Here is a 21,581-nt window from a genome sequence, read left to right as displayed (position 1 = left end):
ATTTATCCTCTTAGTAACATGTCTGTTGGATGTGTGAGAATTATAAAATGGACCCTTTTTTTGAATAAAGAGTACAGGTGCACGTGCAAGAGAAGTTCCATGTTTGTCCGACATTTAAAAGAGCTGTATTGTGCACGCTATATTGGATTTAATTACGTTTCATTATTTTTCAAATGGGCTGTCTCATAAAAGCGATTGCATGTTTTATGGGTGCAGAGCATGTACAGGCATGTGCAACAGTAGCGATTGTTCTTCGCGCGCTACTGGGCCGGTAGTAGCTTTCAAATTTTGCGCGCCAAACTTATTATAATTTCCAATGTTGATATGGGAAATAGATAAGGAATTTACGGGCAGGTGTAGGTCTAATTTAATGTTTTAAGTGGATGAGCTGTAATTGTGTAACAATCACGGGCCATATAAGACATCTAACACGTGGATAGGAAGCCCGTTACGTCCTGTCGATAAATGCAAGATCAAAAAGATCTAGAATACCCAGCCACGATGATATAAATAGCGGATACATGTCTAGCTCACGGAATGTGAACAGTAGTGTAACGTTGCAAAAAAGTGACGCAAATTGCAGGAGTGAAGGTGCGCACGCGTTCGCCTGCTGGTTTCAAAAGGACCTCACGCGGAAGTACGGAAGACGAGTCGGTCTGAAGCACTCTTTTTGAAAAGATGCCTTTTAAACGGCTGACTTAGAATACCCCAAGATCAACAGAGAAAATTGTGCGCTCTTTTTTAATCTTGTGGCTTCAGCCATCTTCTTCCTTTCGTACGTTCGAGTTTTAAAATCCAATCTTTTAGACAGTCGGTGACAAGAAAACTAATATAGCAGCAGTTACAGTCGCCACGCACCTTATCGGAATAAACCGGAAATTCATATCTCAAGATAAAATGGTGACCAGAACAATTGGTCCCACCAGGTTCCCTCTGGAAAGAACAATTTTTTGTTTCTTACTATGAAAACCAAGTACCAGGGTTACCTTTCAGACCAGCACTTTCCCAGGCATATGTTTTTTAAGGTATTTATGCAATAAAAAATACACAAGAAGCCGGTACAAAGACTGGCCATTATTATTTACATGACCTACGTGGATATAAAATCTCGTCTAGAATTTTGAATCGCGTTGAAAGTAATTACTCTCCTTTATATTAAAATTAAACTTAAGAATAATATCATCCTACACTACATAGCTTTTGCTTTATTAGATTAAACCTTAAACAAATACCATTGCACTATACTTGCTTTACCCACATGGGACATCGTAAAATTACGGTGTACGGCGCAAAAGTACACGTTTTTGTACTCGCTTCGCTACTATTAGGGAGAATCTTTTTATTGTTTTTCTTTAACGCCATTACTTGCAGCACATAATTTTTTAAACAGGTTTCCAGCATTGTCAATTTTCTCAAACGCTTTAAAAAACAAATGATAGGTAGCGCACAAGGTTTCTTCGCATATGTCTTTTCGACTTATTCCATTATACAATATAGCTCCATTTGTTTTTCATTTAATCTTATTAATATGTTCCAATAAACCCTCAAAAATCGTTGGTTTTCCGGTCTATCCCCACATAGTTAATAGACATTACTACGCGTTAGGCGCGCGAAATTTGAAATTCGTCATAAAATATTCAAAATAGCTAATTGCGAAAACGCCGTGAGTCAACCTTGATATAGACTAATTGAGCTTTTTTACGGAAGAAGTATATCTTTAGGTATGTATAAACGAGTTTTGAGTCTAACTGAACTAACTAATAGTAATTTGTACGAATCCTCCTGGCGATGTCCTCTCAGAAAGCTAGAGTCCTTAGGAGGTACAAACAGAAATACAGCTCACGGAGCATGTACAGATTATGGACTCATGATTAGCAGCGCCTTATGGAATCTTCGTTGAACATCGTAACGTAAGGCCAAAACTAACTCTTTAACAGTATTTATCTATTGATTCGCCGTATATAACGCTTGTAGCTGCGTTACATGTTGGCAGCTGGATTTTGAATTCACCCACCGCTGCTTTTCAAGTCTCAGATAGAGGAATATTTGACTGTAGCTATTCTAATTTGTGTTTTTTGAGAAACAACGGGTTTCAGTGTAGAAAATTGTAAAGTTTTTGGGAAAATGGTATCTGACCATCAGAAGGTCACGGACAAGAATTTAGGAAATAAAAAAATTCGCAAATCAAAGATTTCCTTGAATCTTTCTAACATTTTTAGCCACCAATACATATGCTAATCAGTTATCGAATGAGATCTATTTTATTAACAGTCGGCCCTGCCGGTTGAAGGCATTAAGGTTTTGATGTAGAGCCATTTCAGTGTGTATTACAGAGCGCAAGAGATGGATCAATAATCTTGCGCCCATGTCAGTGCGAACCACAATTAGAAAATTTAAAAAAACACAATTTGGACTGTTTAGTGCTCATGCTTCAAGTTTCTCATTGGCTATTGCGTCAATTACTGTTTTAATTAGCAATTCGTAGTGACAACAGCAAGTCCGAAAGAGTCGCGTCACTTGCGTTCAATGGAGAGGATGGTGTCCTCTAAAGACATTACGCCCGGTGTCAGTTCCTTTGATAGGAATTTCTGTCAGTCCGTCTCGCGAGAAGAGAAAGCAGCGGGTGAGGGAGCCAAGATTATGAAGCGTTGATACTACGTGTTAGGTTCATCTTGGTGCAGCAACCCATACTTGAATTGCTATAATTTGCCGAAAAGAAAAGTTGAACCGAGAAAATCAAGTAATATTTCACCGGCATTTGATGAAAATATTCGCGTTTTAATTTAACCAATGAATTGCTGCTAAAGAGCGACGGAGAAGCAACAATTGATAGTCATGATCAATCAATGAGTTTGTTTCATCAAAAGCGTTATCAAATTTGCTGAAAAAACCTTAATGTAAGTACGCCGTAATGTTAAATACTTAATGATTCTAGTTCAGTTCTCGATTGTGAAATCGTGTTTAATGCTCAACCTCTTTCACTCGAAGGCAATCAAATTTTCTGGGTTCGAAGCATTAAATAATTGTCTATAACTTACTATCAACATTACTAACTGCCCTACGATGCTCACAACTAAAACGCTAAAAGTGAAAGTTGCGAAGACATCATCATGTAATTACAAGAAAAGTGCAAGATGATCAGAACTTCATGCAAGAAACTCAATTTAAGAAGAATGGTTCGAAGTAGACATACATTTCGTTTAGCGAGTTACACGTATATGATTACGGGTTGTTATTACTACTACATAAACATATTTAAAAATTGATATTAAAGTACTTGTGTAGGAAACAGTATCACTGACCAATATTTTAGCTGAAGTTATAATTTGTGCCTCTATATTTTAAATAATAACGAAGTGACATATCCTACGAAGTAGACGCTTCCGGTGACTACAAATGGTTTCATTTTTGGCGCTGACAAAAGATAGTAGCTGCTTCCATAAGCGTCTAATTTGGCTGTTTATAGAGCCAAAACGGGCATTTTCCGTATGAAGTGAATGAATTCTCAATGATGTTTCAAACCTCAATTCTGCAATTATTTGATTTCTTACATGTTCCTATCCGTGTCGTTCGAACAACATATGTTAATGAATGGGAAAGGTTGCTTGCAGGTTCTGAAAAACTTGCTCGTCGCCCCGCGCTCAAAGTGTCCAAAACGAAAGGCCATGAGCCAAATACTACGATTTTAATTACAAACCTTTCAATAGAATAAATCCTCAACCAGCAGCTACCGTCCGTGTACGTTGTGCTATGTGTTTACAAAAAGTAAAGATTCTGTCGTTGAACTTAGCACGAAACAACATTAGTTACTAGAATCGTGTAACAAAACTAAAAACAATCAACGTAAATTCTAGCAGACATTCATGATGAAAAAAACTTTGACAGCATTGCCTAGGTCAGAACATAACTGTCACCAAAGTTTGTGCAGGACTCTTTACTAGAGAATTGCCATGTCTGAAGGAAAACTATGGTTACCATCTTCAGTTTAGATTGGGGTCGCATGTGTAAGGAATATGGTTCTTAAACTTCCTCACCAAATCGAAAGCGAGCACTAAGATAGCTATAATGTAACTTACGTTTGGGATAGTAAAGCCAGAAAGGTTCCAAGCTAGCAAATGCATTCAAATTTATAAAATATAGACATTTTACGTATCGGAATACATCAATTAATAAACAGTGCTTACCATACCACTATCAAAAAGCCAAAAAGAGGAGTCAGCTTTATAATGGACGCCTTAGTCACGGCATTACTGGTTCAACCGCTCTCGCTCGTATGTGGGTCGCGACGCCTCACAGGATTGGGACTTCTGTTCCGCGTCCCGCTAACGATTGTGGATTTCAAAAATGGAGAAGCGGACTCATTTTGGCCCAGGTACAATACTTATGTAAATTGTCAGGCCTATGCCTATTAAAACACTAATATAGTTTCTTATAATAATAACGTATATATATATATATATATATATATATATATATATATACATTATTATTACTATAAGAAAGTTTATTTATTAGCGTTTTAATATTATATTCATATTTATAATTTTCTCAAAGGGCTGATATTTTTTGGCGCCAATGGCGCCAGAAAGATATCTCGGATATACAGTACGGGCAAGACGAACCAGTCAAACCTAAAACTAATGAGTTAATAATTTGAAAACTAAAGACAGATTTTTAATTCTAATAAAGCAGTGAGATTCGTTGACGGTAGCATTTCCGAAATGTCGTCGTTGTCAGTCCGTCAATTTAACCCTGCCATTGGGATACTCATGATTTTTATGAAGTTAAATACAATTCAAGCACTTTCTTCGTTGAGTAAAGTAATATTATGTGATGTAGTAAATACTAGTTCCACGTAATATGCGCAATGTTACGGGCTTCAACATAGAACTTATGAAGAAAAACTTCTATTTATTGTGGTGCCATTAGCTTCAGTGACGTCCTAATGAAGACATATTTCTCTTTGTGAAATCGCGAATTCGTTTGTACTATCTTACAGATATTAGTTACTTGTCGGCTTAGTAAGCAACTCGTGCATCCGAGCATGGCTGCGGGCGGCGATTATTATCTGGTGCGCGATGCCATGCACTCAAAATGGAACTCATGGAATATTTGAATTAACGAGCATGTACTGAATGTTAAATACGATCTTTGGATATATACGCTTGCTTATTGCATGGATACAGCGCGATCATTTCATTCCTCCCGGACGCTTCTGCTGGGCTGAGTTCTGTCTTTTAAACAGCATCAATAAAACAGCTATAAAACAACATGAATAAAAAATCTGACTAAGTGTCTGTCTTACCTGGTAGACACGACGGATATGCTCAGTACCGCACAGGCAGTGAAATGGTCGGGTGCGAATGCCCAAGGGTCGCGAGTTGACTCCCCACGGCCGCTACGAAATGTATACTTTAGTAATAGAGTTGCTGGTTAAGGGCAGCTAAAGGACTCACAGCCTTTAGCGGAAGTTTTCTCAAAGATGCTTTGTTCAATGAAAAAACATTTCCATTGCATCGTTTGGCAAATTAAGGCCTTTCTTGATAATACGCAAAAGGATCGGTGAAACAGGCTAATATTTTTCATAATTAGGTATCAGAAAATACCTAGAAGTGAATCCCAGAGCATACATATCAACCCAACATGTTCATAGATGACTTAATATGGTCATAAATTTTATTGAAACAATATTTATTATTGCTTCTGTTCCCATATGATGTTGCCATCATCAGATTCTTTTATTGAGCCGGTATTTACGTTAGTTGTAATTTAATGTATTCAAGTTAAGTTTTTTACTCATGCAAACAAAATTAAATAACTAAAAAGCTATAGTTCCAGGGGAACATTACGTCTTTTTCTACGTTCTGCGGCTTGTCATTTGTTTGGCTTCATGCTGTGAGCGCCGTATCTGCAAGAAAAAGGTCATCGAAAAAAGTAGAAAAGTCTTTTTCATCCTATTTCACTCACTAAAAATAGACCAATGTTTGATGCCCTATGTTGTTAAAATTTGATATTTGTCTACAGTTTTAAAATATTAAGCATGATTGGTAAACACACGACTACCCGCGACTGTGTAGTGAATCATAAAATTAGAGCTATGCTGTAGTGCAAGTTCGAGATCGGACGTAGACGTATTATTTCTTGGTGGTAGGTAATTGTCTGAAGCAATACTTAATGGGGATACCGAACCTAAAACTCACAAAATTTCCCTAGTGAGTGAACCATTTCCAACCGACTCCAACTCCGATTCCAACTTCAGTTATTCCATTTAATTAGTGGTGGCCTTTCGTCGCACATCATAACGTTCATTCATCTGTATTGCCATCATCTTCCTGAAACGAAATTCTTTAGGTGTCATCTTCGTTCTTGTACATTATTATTTTTAATTGCAGTGAACATACATAAATGTATGTGAGCGTCTCCGAGAAGGTTACATATAGATGTTAACAGTTTCCCACAGGCTTCACGCTCGGTATTATAGTTCATAAATAAACCTAGAGGCTAAAGGTTGCAATCATTAATTCGAACGACCTACATAATTTACAAGACATTTGAAAGAGGACATAAGAGACATTAATTTTTAGCGTCATTTATGAGCATATCTGCAACGATGATTGAGCTCGGATTGCAACACCATTATAAACAGCAACGACAGGAAAATCGCGTTGCCCATTAAAAGATGTTTGTGAGCACTGCGACTAGTGACTTACCTTGGAAGTTTCGTTGAAGTAATTGCCGGAAGCGCTATTTGAGAGGAAGTCTGGGACAGGCTGCCCACACTCGTTCAGAGCCTGTATCAACGCTGGCGCCAACGACGAATCACTTTCACCATTATAAAATGAGATTGCCTTTCCTGGTCGACCAACACGCCCTGTACGACCCACACGGTGAACATAGTCGTCTATGTCCTTCGGCAAATCGAAATTGATGACTAGCGATACCGCCTTAATATCAAGACCTCGAGCGGCTACCGCAGTCGCAACAAGAATAGGATATTCGCCTTGCTTAAGCGTTCTCAATGCTTCCTCGCGTTGCTCCTGTTCTCGATCACCGTGCATGGTCGTCGTAGCATAGCCCTGCAGATTCAAGAACAGGCCAATAGTATCAGCCCTTTTTTTTTGTTCAACGAAAACGATAATTCGATCTCGTTCACTTTTGTCCACTTGCGTATTCCTTTTCACCGTTGGATAATCATCAAGTATTTTTATTAGCTGTTCCCGTTTTTCAGAGAAGTTTTGTGTTTCGATAAAGCTCTGCGTCACATCGGCGTTAACCCCGCCCAAAGTTCCGACGACAACTTTGACCGTATTCTTTGAGCGCATAATCTGTCGGGCGAGCTGTTCAACTTCAGGTGGGAATGTCGCAGAAAACATGAGCATTTGCCGATTCTCTTTTGGGGGCATCGATTTGTGTGCGTTGAAAAAGCGTATATCTTCCTCGAAGCCGTGATCCAGCATTCGATCTGCCTCGTCTAGTATGATGTACCTGACCTCCGAAAATGAAATTGTGCCATCTTCTAAAAATTGCTTAAGACGGCCGGGTACAGCGCACAGAACGTGTGTACCACGGCGAATATCGCCACGATTCGACTGAACGTGAGTTCGACCATAGGCGTATGCCACGCCGATACGTCGTGGAGTCTCGTCGGATATCACTCGAAAATGGTCATTAAGCTGTCTGCACAGTTCTCTTGTCGGCGAAATAACTACTACCAAGGGCTTCTGGGTTTTTTTACCGGCTATCGATGCCCGGTCCGGCAAAGTCTTATCGTTCATGATCTTCTGTAAAATTGGCAAAATGAACGCAGCGGACTTCCCCGAACCAGTTTGCGAACATGCAATAAGATCTTTCCCAGCCATGATTACAGGAATGGAGAAGCGTTGAATTGGTGTCAGAGTCGCGTAGCCGAGTCTATTTACCTTCTCCAAGAGCACAGGACAGAATCCAATTTCGTCGAAGCTTTGTAGAGGCACAGCAAATGCGGCATCGCTAACCGTCACCTTGTCTTGGTCAAAGCGCTGTATATTTCCATTACCGTAGCATAATTCCGACATCATTTCAGTTACGCTACCTAATCCGGGTACATATGTAGCTGGCTTCGGCACCGGCTGGCCGTGTTTACTAATCCTCTGGCCGGGCTTGTTCACACAGTCCGCGGATTTGTGGCCTTCCCAGTGACAATTCCAGCAATCTAAAGGCCCACTCTGCCTGGGAGACTCGGACTTTTTGTGGCCTAGCTGTCTGCAGTTAAAACATACGCGGCTTCCTCTTTGGGGAGCACTAAGGCAATCACGCGCAATGTACCTTTCCTCATTACACTTTCGACAAGCTGCACAAACGTAACGAGACTCGGTATTAGTGGCAACTCTTGCTCGCAAATCAGTGGAACTAGAGACGAACAGCATACATATATTATACGTTAAACACAAATAGTAAACTGCTGGCAAAAAGACGAACCTAGCCATGTGAATTAAAATGTACCATAAGGCAAAAGAAAGTAAACCTCCTCGCAATTCGTAGAGGAGTACATGGTTCTACTAAGCACGATTATCCAGCAGAAACCAAATACGATATTTTAAATCTATAGACAACTCAGAAATAATTGTTAACATACCTCTGTCTCTAGATGACTCGAGATAGACTCCTTTTAAGTGGTCTGACTGCCCGCAATTGAAACGTCCTCGGTTTCTTCCCGAGGACGCATTATAGCATTCACGGGCCATATGACCCACTTCATTACACTTACGACACGCTAAAACAAACAGAGCATTATATTTGTGAGATATGTGACGCTTGGTGCTTCCGGCGTACTAAAAGAATCAACTAGCTAAATAATCGTTCGGATATCTATTGTGAAATCTACATAAACGCTGTCCAAAGATGCTTACCTTGACTACTTTTGATGAAATCATCGATCTATTTGTACTAGTTAACAATCTATTCTGGCCAACAACTCGATATTATCTTATTTAAATGTATAGGCGTCCATCTTCGACTTCAAGACACTAATTTTTTTAAGAGTACAGCCCTTAGCAATTACGAAAAGTACCCCACCAAATAAAAACACAACTCTAGGCAATGCATTAGCTACACACAAAAACCCTTAGTACCTTAACGAGTTCAAGAAGTTCGAGGGCCTCTAAACCACGAACATTGTATTTAACACATTATATATGTGCTTACTGCACAATTGAACAACATTTGCAAGTATACAACACATTAGCAGAACTAGGTTGAGAGGGGAGGTGCCGACGGAAATACCAAGATATGCAAGTGAATCATAAGTGAGTTTGGTAGCAGCCATACGAACTTATTTCCGGTTTAATAGGATATACCCGGGCAAATTGGCCGCCTTGACCATAGCTGCGGCACTTGCTACTACCGTCAAAACCCGTTCCATCATCAAACCTGTCGGAAATTCCAGTGTTCTGATAACCGGCAGCATCGAACTCCGAGCTGAAAGACTCAGACGCATCTTCCACGTTGGCAGCATCGTTGCCTTGCCAGCCGCTAGAATTGCCGTGGAAAAATAAATTTACAATAGGGTCCTTCACAGCCAAAAAATATTACGATTATGAATGTTTGTATAGTATTTTTTGCTTTCTACATCCCTGAGCTTTCATATTCATAAGTCGAAAAGAAGTGCAGTATAATGTGGATCACTACTCGAACTATCCTACACATAATAGCAAGTTAAGCAGACCTATCTGAATTTCCAACGTTGACTTACTCCATGCTTTAAAATTATTCCTCCGAATGATATGCCCAACGCCGATACTGAGCTCTCGATCGATTTGCCTGCAGGACTGCGAGAAGTGCTTGAATATTAGCACAACTAAAAAATCGTTAGCGATGAAAAATAACGTGTCATTTTAACAACAACATCATTTAAATAAGACCTTTGGTTCTCTTATAGAAAGCCATGAAACATTTACCACAACTTTGATTGCACGTAAGGCTTAAAAATATATTGTTCGATTTTTAAGACCAAGTAAATAAACGAAAAAAATACAACCCTTCTACTACTTATTATACGAAGAAAGAGACAGAACATATGCTTAACATGAATTAGCGTTCAACGTACAGTTCAAACGGGGAATTTGTATAAAAATCAAGTTGGCCTACGTAACAATAAAGCCCTGATAATAAGCCCAGACTCATGCAGCATCTAAAAATACCCTCCAAAGGTGCCTAAGAACCCTGAAAAGATTTGTTTTAACCACCATAGCATGCACCCGGAGAAGCCTTCAGTCACTCAGAAAGCCCTGCTGTTAATATACTGCGCACAACGGATGTCGTTCGAATTTGTTAACTAAATGCTTTGACGATTAAAAACAAAATCCTGAATAGAAGAGCATTAGACACATACACAATGGGATCGCTTGCATATGTAAACAGCGCATTAAATTAAACGATGCCCCATTCGGTCACATAATTAAGCTGACTACAAAATGTCACCCTAACGTTTCATCTAGATGTACGCTATGAGGAAGAATCAAATTCTTTCACCAGTCCGTGCTATGACTCGGTATTTCGCCTTTGACTAACTTTCTTTTTGTCGAAAAAACAGTCGTAAATATGAATACTTCGAGAGTTTTCGACTTCTGTGCGTCAGGTTACTAAGACAATTACAAAAGCCACATAAAAATTTCACAATGTTTAGAAAAATTAGAGAAGATTAGATCAGTCAGACATAGAATGCTTATGAAGTTAGTATGCCAATGTCGTGCAATGTGACTGGCATACAGTTAAGGCACCGTAACTACACACTGACAATGGAAAAATTGTTTGGCCTGTGATAAGTGAAACTCAACAGGTTCACGTCAAAGATAAAACCAGATTAATTTCTACTTAGCCTAAAGCGTTTTCCTTACAAAATACCATTATCTACATGCATATATCCCAACTTGATAAACAACACAAAAGTTCATTAATCTCGGACGTAGTCCACAAATAAAAGCCGGCAATGATGAAGAACTTAAGAAAGTTGTAAGGCTGATCCTACGAAACAAGCGCGAAAAATGATTATTCTAGGAAACGAAGGAGGCTGAACCGCCGATCATCACTGAATTGCTAATAGGTATGAAGACCAGCCGTGTCAATTTAATTTAGTAAGAAAGTCGATATTTTTATGCCAAGCAAGATTTATACTAAAGCTAACATAACGTACCGCAGTCAACGACGTGAAGAAGCTGGCATGCCAATTCGGCGTGTTTGCTAATGAAAACGAAAACGGAAATAGACCACCAACTAATTAAAGGGCTTCCGGTCTGGAGGCATTTTGTTGGACATTGCTAGTATCCGACTAAAGGTTCATAACAAACTCACTGCGAAAATTCGCTTCTCTTAAATCCTTAAAACACTGCTTTGTTCACACACGTCAAAAATATACATCATATACAAACCAGGTCCCACTGTAGAATGTCCAAAACTCAGTTCTGGTAAATTCAGTATTCAAATGGACGAAATCGCATGCAACGCCTATAAAAACCTTTGTCGTAAGTAGGGGGAAAATATATGTCATTTCGATAAACGTTGGTTGGATGGACTTGAAATCACATGTATATACGACATACTGAAAAAAAACAGCATAATCAATATGTATTGTAAAAAGCGAGATTCAAATATCCTTTGAGATAAAATAAGCAAGAACTGCAGTTTGCAGTGGTAAGGTGTAATCGAATGAGCGTCTATTAGAAAAACCGATATGCTTTAGCGGTTGATAGTACGCATCGTGAGCTTAAAGAGGTGGTATTAGCTCTGGCGCATGCTGCCTTGGGTAGTCGCTCGGTTTTCTTAATACAACGGTATTACAACGCCCTCAAAAAACACATGAGTCGAGCTTGTATTGATTCAGAAGATATTTGAAAGGACACGAAAGTACTGCCAGCTCTAAAAACAAATCTTTATAAAGTCAGCTGTTAAGGTGCGTTCGATCCATTTACGTTTATCTACATCTACATGATGTAGGGACTACTATATATATATATACGTATGATTACGGCTGACGTCCTAAGGCTCAGCACGTAGTGTTTTGAGTAAAATTCAACATGCAGGAATTTACTGGATAATAGCCAGTTAAATGCTTAAATATAAAACATTAAAGTGAGAAAAATACGTTAATGTGGAGAAAATATGTACATGACATATCGTTTTTCACCTTCTATGCGTTACGTTGGCGAATTTCATGCGAATCCTATCAACGATTTGGATTGCAGATGATCACATCAGGTTTTAGTCACGTGATTACAAAGCCGCCCCTCAGACGAGAACACTAACTGAGAAAACAGCAGATAAGATCTATTTTTTTGTTGCGAAGTACCGACTGCGACTATTCTCGTCATATCATGTTAAAATTGAATAGGAACTTAATATATAACACTAAATGGAGAATAGAAAAGGCTGAAACCTTTATCGGTACCGCTATCACATTTAGAGAAGCATGAAGTTTGACAGCATATACATTATCCAATCAAGGCTGTTATCGCTTCAAGAAGACACCTGAGTAGAACCTGTGTTGATTTGTGTCTAATTCTTTACACCAATCTATCAAGTTCAAATAAAGATGCGTTCATAGAATAATGAAAACAAGCGCTGTCGATGGCTTTGCTATTCACGTGAAATCATTTATTATATATATATATATATATATATATATATATATATACACTAATATAATGAATGCTGTTTACAATAGCCTGTAAGAGTATCTGGTTATGTGATGAGATAGATGTTGATAAGGAATTACAAGTGATTGATTTGTACGTTCTTCCATTATTTAGCCAATTTAAAGCTAAATTATAGCGTTTCAGATTATAGCGTTTAAGATTTTTGCGCGATAGCCCTTTCACATTTCTCCATTACTTTTCAAGCCATTTGCTCACTAGCAACAAGCATTTGCGGAGACTTGATCCAGCTCTTATGGTAAATTTGAGATCTGTATTGCAGCTTAGTTTCTGCGCCTGGTAGCTAAGCGCCATGTGAGCTCCTTTCTTAATAATACATATAATAATAATGCTTCTCTATCGATTAACCTGCATCGACATTGCGGCCAAACTTCTTCACTCGAGGCGCCAAATAAAAGTAACACTTGTTACAGAAACATAAACAGTTAACAAAGGCGAAGTTTGCAATTTAAGTTTCTAAAAGCTGGTCCGTAATAACATAATCTTATTTGGTAAACGGTTACCAATGCCGTGAGTTGAGACCGCTCACAGATCACATATAAGCAAAAACATGTTCACATTATTATTTCAAAACGAATAAATATTCATTTGTATAAATCTGCGCATAAAATTAAACACATTGCGATTCCTAGATAAACAAGTACATGAACAGAGAATCTCCGAAAGTGAGGGCAGGTTCCAACGACAGTCTCCGTTACCCTCTACGACGGATGATCATTAGACAAATATCTGACTGTTTATATGGACTATGTGTGGGTGGTGTTTGTATGTAATGTATAGTGGTAATGGTACGCAACTAAGGCGTTGTGTTGATAATATTTGTTAGTGCATTAATGTACGGACCCGGGAACAAAAAAAGATTTAACACACCCACGCACAATGATTAAGAACGAACAATGTACTGTCGTCAAATAAGAATATGTGGTATTTTGATGAGCAATGTTACAATCTTTGTTTATGTTGTTATTTGTTGCTGTTGCTGGTTTCCGTGTCTAAATCCTGGTTATGCAATGGATGAATAGGTGAACACTGAGCGACTGCAAGTTACTTCAACTGATCGTTTGACCGATCAATTCATTGATAATAAACTCATAAAACACAAACGCCCCTTTAGACTTTCGTGAGCACTAATATCAATAAGGTAAAAGCAACCGCTTCGGCAAACGGTTAGCTCTAAAGCAGAACCAACTAATCTTACTGATAAAGTATAGAGCGTATAGATCATCGAACTCTATTGCTCTTCAAAAACTGACTAAGTACTAATTAGATCGCTAAACTATATTCACGTAAGATCGCCGCCGAAGCTTGGTCTTAGAGGCACACACAATTACGGTTACTACTAAGAGGAGGGGCAAAGATATCTGAAAAGCACACAGATATAATCGATGTCTAAGTACTCTGTTACCTTCGTACCACACGTACTATCAGCGAGTCCCAAAGAGCTGGTAAATTAATCGACCAGCATATATAATTAGAGGCGATAAAAAGTATGCAAACTAGTTCTACTTGGACACTGTTTGATTGCAAAAAACCAACATATACTCAAAAACTGCACCAGGTCATGATGTCACACAATCGATTTCTGAGAGCCACTGTGCCGACATTTTGGTAAGAGCGGTAATGTTCTTGTATAGAATATGTGCTTGTATTTGGTCATTTGCTACGTAATATTTTCTCAGTTTTTCTTGTTTTCATATACCACATGAAAGCATTATCTTTTTTGGGAAATGGCAAATTTTCTGCAGGTTCTGTAGCATGCTACATTGAGACCGTTTAATCTACAGCGATTTTTTTGGCGAATTCGGCCAGGGCTGCGACTCCTGATGCTTCAGGCACCTCGGCACAACCTTCAGAATTGGTGAGACGGGAGAATTCAATGCTGTCCTGGTTTTCGTCTGCGAAGTATCAAAAGCAACATGTAATTTAATGTAATTTTTCTGAATATATACATTGCAAGGGACGTTGTAAAACACGTGTAACATATATACCATACAGTATATCGGCAAATAGTAAAATATTTGCATCACAGCGCAAAACTTCGTAGAAACGATTCTAGTTCGTGTATTTCGGTATTTTATATATTCAGTATTTTGTAGCCTTTATAGCTCATATCAGCATTAGTAGTAAGAGAATTTCAAGGAACAATGCCAGCCAGGGCTGTTGAAGACTTTACTGAAACTAGCAAACCTCTCGAACGACTTAGACAGTTCAGTAATTATACTGAACAAAGTCTATATCGAACGAAAAGCTTGCATCACGGCCTCCTATTGAATATATTGCATTATTATTTTTATTACGATAATTATGGTAATTATAATAGCATTTTCCGTACCTGTCAGATTATTGAGATCGGTACCCTGACTTTGATTTTTATATTTGTGGCTGGGCGCGTACAAAACAAGCAACATAAAGACGTAGCCGTTCCAGCAGCCCAGAACACCCGTGAAGAAAGCTGATGTGAACTCCAATGATATCTCCTCATCGAACTTCCACTGGCCTTCAGACCACTGCGACACGAAGTGCGCTACTACTGTCAGTGCTGCGGTTACCAGCGTGGCGAGCAGAAGGAACTTGAATCGGTAGATGATCCCTTCATAAAAGAGACGCCGAGTTTGACTCATACCAGGTAGGGCCGAACGTTTTGAGGAGATGTTACATCGGACGCGATACAACAGACGACACAAATAGCAAAAATAGGAAATGGCGCAAACAAGCGTCAGCGCGAGGAAGCCCGTTGCCAAATCGTGGCCAAGCTGAGTCGACCAAATGGAGTAGAATGGATTTGTCAGATGCACCCCTCTGATGTACAGTGTTGACAAAAAAAAAAAAAGAAGTAATGAAATGTTCTATGTTATTATGTCCTTGTACTAATGATTATGTAATATTGATTGAATAAAGCTGGTGAAGCTGTAGTAAGCCGCCTAAGATATAGCTACTGAAATTTCAGATACGCGTAGAGATAAAAGTAAAAGGTAAAAGTATCTGACGCTTTACAATGTACTGTATTATTATCATTATGAGAACACATCCTGCATTTCTCTGAAGTATGAACATATTGTTATGCGAATAGAAAATAAATAGCAGTTAATTCTTACAAATACACAAGTGTATTATAAAATATTATATTTAATAATAATAAGAATAATAATAATCCGATTTTTCTCCACGGTGGCAGCAACAATCCCTTGACAGATATTTTACATAGATGTAAAACTATATATATATATATAGTTTTCGTTTCGTAGATGCAACTAAAATGAATGATTGCATTTTACACTAACAGGTCATTACAAGAAGAATCTTAGGTAACTAACCTTTCGCAGATGTCGAAAACGAGCATGCATAGACAGCCAGTGAATACGAACAAAAGCTGTTGCCAATAGGCGCTCAGGCGGTTACGTTCAACGTCATCCTAAAATCATCAAGATTTCAAATTAAAAATGCAAAAATGTTACACGGCTTTAAGAAAAATGCCCCAAAATGTTTCACTTCTGTTTACAAATACGCTACGGTCAGTGTAAATTACTGCATGAGCAGTTGCTGTGAATAAACAACTGTGACATAATTTCTCCGAGAAAATAAAAAGAGATAGAACTAGTAAAGTTTTTATAGCTGAAAAAAAGTATTAATTAAAGTTCTTTTTATTCCGCTGCTCAATAGTAGGAGATTTTCGGGTCTCTACGTCTAGGAGGTTAAAGTCTCAGCTTACGTGGATAACTTCACCATACAACCTTAGAGAAACACGTGTATAGCAGTAAACCAGTTTCTGAAATATTAATTTATTTAAAATATTTTGGAAAAATTTTTCTTAACTGATTTCTATGGACAACAATCTCAGCGGCTTTTAATTCACCGTATCTCCAAAAGCATCAGTAAATTGCTTTTTGTACATACAGTAATTTTATTTGGAGCACATCCTCAGTTTACTCGATCTTGATTTTCGCTATTGATAACGTAGCAATAAATGAACATAACTCAGACAACACCGAATCTAGCTTTACGGATGATTAGTTTAACTTACATTGTCCTCCTGTTTGCATGCGACATTCAGGAAAAAAGTTTTTGTCATAGTTAAAAAGGGAGAACAGCTTTAAGAGTGTACCTGCTCAAATCAAACATATTCAACACTGACCGTATTTTGTAATTTAGCTATTCTTGTTATAAACATCTTATAAATAATGTTTTAATCTTTACTGGCACTAGGCCTATCGAACAAACTTCAGAAGTCTCTACAAATATAAAAGTTGATTATCTGGCATAGTGTAAGCACCAATTATAGATACCAAAACCTATTTCGGATGTCTTTTGAATCGGTCAGGTGCCGGCAACTAAAAAACGTCTAATTCGAGAGCTAATGACTAATAAACACAAGGTGCTCAAAAAGGCATTTTTATCAAGCCATTTTTTAGCAAGCTCTAGCCAACGGACTGAAGTTAACACCTACCATGAGATGTTCTCCACAGAAGATCAGCCAAAAACTGAAAAGCATGGCATAAAAGATACCCTGACGTATGTCACAAATCAGCATCATATACGGCATGTTGAACGAAAGCGTCAAAAACTCGATAGGAACTGGAAGTCATGCAAAGCAAAAGGAACGTTGCGTTTATTATATTGTCTAATAAAGATTTTAATTCAACGCGTAATTACAAAGACAAGAAGTGCGATCGTTCTAGGTGTTTCCATCTATCAGTTAACAATCAACAAAAGCATGACGCAAATGAAACAAAAACGTTTAGAAAAGGTCTTCAAGCTTAGAAGCTAGCATGGAGTATTGTTTTTTGTTATGTGGATATATAGTACAATTCCGGCCTTAAGGGTAAAAATATAAGAAAGAAAAAGACGATAAAACGTCCATTCCTGAGCTCTGGTTCCTGATTGCCTATACCTCTGATATGATAAAATAGTGATGATGGTACTGACGATTAATCGCCGTCATGGCTACGGAGAGGGCCAATATGCAGCACTCGAGTAAATGCGGCGGCCGGTCCATGATGCGAATGCGTTTCCAGTACCACATCATTGTTGCGAGAATAATCGGCAAGAACACCGTTTTCAACGACAGAAACACCTGCACATGAACACACAATATATATCATTAGCCGATGGCTGCGAACAGATGTGTTGATTTATTTTTGAGCTTCTGTATTTGCCGTGCTCAACCTTGGTGACGTTCACACCACTTGATCGAAAAAAATATCTATTTTTATATAATACGTATAATAGCAACCTGAGTAAAACCGCCATTCTGGTGAATCACCACAAGCCAAACGTCGTTGAGTTGTCCAATATGGGTATTAATAGTCTGATCTTCGTTGAGCGGGAATTTCACGTTGATGAGATAATAGTCGTGGTGCAGTGAGCCCAATTCGAACAGTGACATCACGTCACAGTTGTAACCGCCATAATGCAGCTTTGGTTTCCGTCCACGTAAAACATGAAAAATGAGAAAATAAATTAACAAAAAAGAAACATTTGTCATCTATAGTGTCTGCAATAAAAATCATTATATCTACACCAATACAAAAACTAATTTTATTATAGAGAAAAATCGAAAAATTTCTCTAATGCATATACCAACCTGGTCGATATGATGGTGAGTTGAATTAATATCACATTTTAATGTCCGGGTCTCTGTGGAATTTGCTAAAAGGTGCCACGTGTCTGGGCTCTCATGTTTATTACGATAACCCATCTTTATGTCCATAGTTACTACAGGATCTTGTTCTGTAAGGGTAGGAATACACTGATGAAATAAGTACAATCCATTGAATACTATCAGGCAAATACGCCATACAAAAACTGAGTAAAACCCTAAAAATGAACCGGACTTTTTACGGACATGCGATGCAGAAAATAATTCCAAATTTCTAACCACGCCTTGTGTACAATCAAACAGTTTATCGAAAAGTTCATCGATCAGTCAACAGTTTACTCTAAGCGATCAGGCGTACTACATGGTTAACGTGACAAAGATTTGATGAAACTTTATAGGCCAACTCACTAAGCGGATTATTGGGGTCGTGAAGGATATCCATGTGCAGAACGCCGATAAGGTTCTGCTGCCAACGCGAATAATCGAGGTCTTTGTTTTCTTTTGGTAAAGGCAATTGAAACGAGAACACGAGATGATTAGCGGTGATGTTGAGGTCCTTTGTGTGTATCTATGGGGGCGAGGATCGTACGCGGCAATCACGATCAGGTAACGAGACGAAAGGACACGTAGGAGTATGTTAATGGCCAAGATAAAACTCGATCTCATAAATGAAGTATATATATGCCATAAAGATATTTGTTGAGAATTAGCACATTTTAATTGTAACAATCTTGTCTACTTGTTGATAAAATTTGTAACAGATGCATAGAAGGTGTCTCAATGGAAGGTAATACCATGTTTCAAGCTTAAGAGTGGATTACGAGATGTATATGAACCCAGAAAAAATCGTAAATCGACATTTTGGTTGTGATAAAAACATACGGTTTTTATGTCGGCAGCATATAAGGAACGCAATACAGCAATCCGCTAGTTTCGACTTCTGAGCATCTGAGATAATCACTTACATAGGCAAGGTTCTCGATTAAATTGCAGTTGACTGGACGCCTTTTCGATCCTCTGGGAAAAGCCCATGGCCAGCTGAAGTCTCCAGGAACCGTGGGGTTTTCCTGGGCGCATATCGAGCCAAGCACTTGATCCGCATTCGATGGCGCAGGAGCTACCAGGAGAACAAAAACATGCACAATTAAAAAAGGACGTACGTATATATTTAAACAATCATTGTATCTGTAAATGTACATGACTTACACTGGTGATCTAAAGCAATATATAGATAAGCAGAAAGAAGAATTGTAACGTTCATAACCAATAGATAATAAGTGTTTTGACCTTTGTACTATAGCCTTGTTGTCAATACCGCGAAAAAAATAAATAAAAGAAAAAAAATCTAATTAGTACACAACAAAACAGTGCTCCTTTCTAAGCGATAAAATAAATGTTAAGCCTTAAAGTATTTTCAACCGATACCCGACGTAAATCTCACAAAAATTTAGGCTTCCCAATGTTTTTGGATATTGCTACGGGAGTTATGAGAAATGCCTGCTCAGTTTCGTAGTCATGTAACTTTCATATATATTTACATCTATGTGAAAAGTAATTCCGAATATTCGGCTATGAGCCTACCTAATAGCATTTTTTTATGCTTTTACAAGCGAAAAGATTAAATTAATATATAACCTTAATAGTATGCGAGACTGTCCCTAACAATTTTCGATTGTTTACTTATTGTAAAAGAGCTAAACAACATATTGTAAACATAGATGGAAACATATGTCTCTTCGTAATGTTTCTTAGAATGGCAAAACAAGTTCGAAAATACTTACAAACATTTAGAGCAATGCAAGCATTATTTCTGCTATGATGTGTTTTTAGCATTTAAAATAATTCGAAAATGAGAGCCAATATCAAATGAAAATTGATAAAATTATTCGGTTTAGGAATACAATATAGCTAGTGTAAAAATAAGGCTTATTAGGATTTCGAAATTTGTTCCTTAGCTTATTCTACTTCTTTATATTTTAAACAAACTAACCTCGAATATAACATGTATAGTATTTAGCTCTGTGTAGAAGCTTATACAATGGTTTTGTACATTCTATTGTTGTTTAATTACACCTGTTATGTAGCATGTGTCATTTGTGCGGATTGAATAATCCAACATTTTTATGCAGATAAAGTACCTTTCTACATATCACATCTTGACTATTATTTTTATTATGTATTGTATTTAATAGTGGCTTTAAAAACTACAGAGATTGTAATTCGAAAAATGTCACGCATTGTAAATGCATACAGCGAGATATTTTCGTAAAAAAAAATATTACTTAAAGCTTTGTGCGCCGCAAAGACAAAATCCTTTACAAAACTGCCGCGAGAGAAAGACCCGAAACAAGGTTGATGACAAACCCGCGTTCTCGCTGAGTTATCGATTATGGCCGAATTTCCCGCATGGTTCGCCGCCAAAATAGGTCATTGTTGCCAATATTTGTTGCCGATACCTCTATTATTCGTCGGTAATTGGGTAAGCACTGAACACAAACTCTAAGGCTATTAGATCTGTTTTACGGATAATACGTACCGATTACACCTCCGAGTAGAAAGCACAGCCCCTGAACGACGAGGACAATACTCACAATAACCGCCAATTTTTTTCCAGACAGATTTTCTAAGATTGAACCGCTTCCACCCGCCATTGTCGCGAGAGGCTGCTTAAGTTTTTGGCAGTTTTTTTTTTTATCCTCTAACGCTCTTCTTTACTGAACTACCCTCCAAGACAATGAAAACCGCTCACCGACGCGCACTCTCAGTCTGCATGGATGAATTTTTTGACGCTTTGTTTTTGCTTTGTCTGTGTCAGAGCGGCGGGCGGTTCAGCTTAAGTCGATTTGACCGTCGTAATACGACGTAAAACAAATAGTTTCCGATGTAGTGGTGAAATTCGCCGAAACGGATAAGATGTCAGATGACATCCTAAGTATCTGCACGTCAGAACATCGCCGAGTATATTCTGTTGGAGCCGGTTGGTAACGTACTAGAACTAAGTATAAACTTGATAATTTAGATGTGTCGGTATATTTTGTAGTAAGGGAAATTCAAGATGCACATTAAGGACGCAAGTAAAGTGTCCTGTCATACCGTCCTTTCCTTATATGTATTTCACATAGGCCGATTGTACTTCACATAGAAATTTCCTCTCAGTTTATATCTCTATTACGAGTCTCATTGCTCTTTCATAACTTAAAACTCTCAAAATAACAGAAACGATTATCAACCCATGAGCTGTTAGCACTCAGGATTACCCCTGTCGACGATTGCTTTCAGATAAGAACCCATAGCAACAC

The 21,581-nt window shown here is 38.1% G+C and overlaps 2 protein-coding genes and 1 long non-coding RNA gene across 15 annotated transcripts; 1 reads left to right on the top strand and 2 right to left on the bottom strand.

Annotated features, from left to right (window-relative positions):
* The first annotated feature begins 129 nt into the window (after nucleotides 1-129).
* Nucleotides 130-5,288, top strand: LOC111245629 (uncharacterized). The gene is made up of 3 exons (XR_015320149.1): nucleotides 130-1,025; nucleotides 4,203-4,372; nucleotides 5,000-5,288. It is a non-coding gene; the product is annotated as an uncharacterized LOC111245629 (long non-coding RNA).
* Nucleotides 5,289-5,646: 358 nt separating this feature from the next.
* On the bottom strand, nucleotides 5,647-12,540 carry LOC111245617 (uncharacterized). Of its 13 annotated transcripts, none has more exons than XR_015320138.1 (7): nucleotides 10,370-12,540; nucleotides 9,731-9,806; nucleotides 9,311-9,510; nucleotides 8,615-8,752; nucleotides 6,711-8,329; nucleotides 6,201-6,332; nucleotides 5,647-5,908 (listed from the first exon to the last, which is right to left on the bottom strand). XR_015320138.1 is itself a non-coding variant. In XM_086978901.1 (6 exons), the coding sequence occupies exons 2-6, from the start codon at nucleotides 9,733-9,735 to the stop codon at nucleotides 6,306-6,308; spliced, it is 1,989 nt and encodes a 662-aa protein (XP_086835027.1). In that variant the 5' UTR covers nucleotides 9,736-9,806; nucleotides 11,171-12,540; the 3' UTR covers nucleotides 5,647-6,305. The 13 variants fall into 13 exon arrangements, 1 of the variants encoding a protein (XP_086835027.1); XR_015320140.1 differs by having other exon boundaries at nucleotides 6,190-6,332; nucleotides 11,171-12,540; XR_015320139.1 differs by having other exon boundaries at nucleotides 9,731-9,798; nucleotides 11,171-12,540.
* Nucleotides 12,541-12,597: 57 nt separating this feature from the next.
* Nucleotides 12,598-21,065, bottom strand: wls (Wnt ligand secretion mediator). Its single transcript, XM_022794225.2, has 10 exons — nucleotides 20,819-21,065; nucleotides 19,248-19,399; nucleotides 18,691-18,850; nucleotides 18,268-18,413; nucleotides 17,917-18,099; nucleotides 17,610-17,757; nucleotides 17,131-17,258; nucleotides 16,001-16,098; nucleotides 15,019-15,485; nucleotides 12,598-14,581 (listed from the first exon to the last, which is right to left on the bottom strand). Exons 1-10 carry the CDS (start codon nucleotides 20,931-20,933, stop codon nucleotides 14,460-14,462), a joined length of 1,719 nt encoding a protein of 572 aa, XP_022649960.1. The 5' UTR covers nucleotides 20,934-21,065; the 3' UTR covers nucleotides 12,598-14,459.
* Between the last annotated feature and the right edge of the window lie 516 nt (nucleotides 21,066-21,581).

This window comes from Varroa destructor, unplaced genomic scaffold, assembly GCF_002443255.2.
Source record: "Varroa destructor unplaced genomic scaffold, Vdes_3.0 BEIS01000002.1, whole genome shotgun sequence".
Lineage (NCBI taxonomy): Eukaryota > Metazoa > Arthropoda > Arachnida > Mesostigmata > Varroidae > Varroa > Varroa destructor.
Note: the sequence above shows the minus strand (reverse complement) of the source record. Positions and strands in the feature narration are given on the sequence as shown.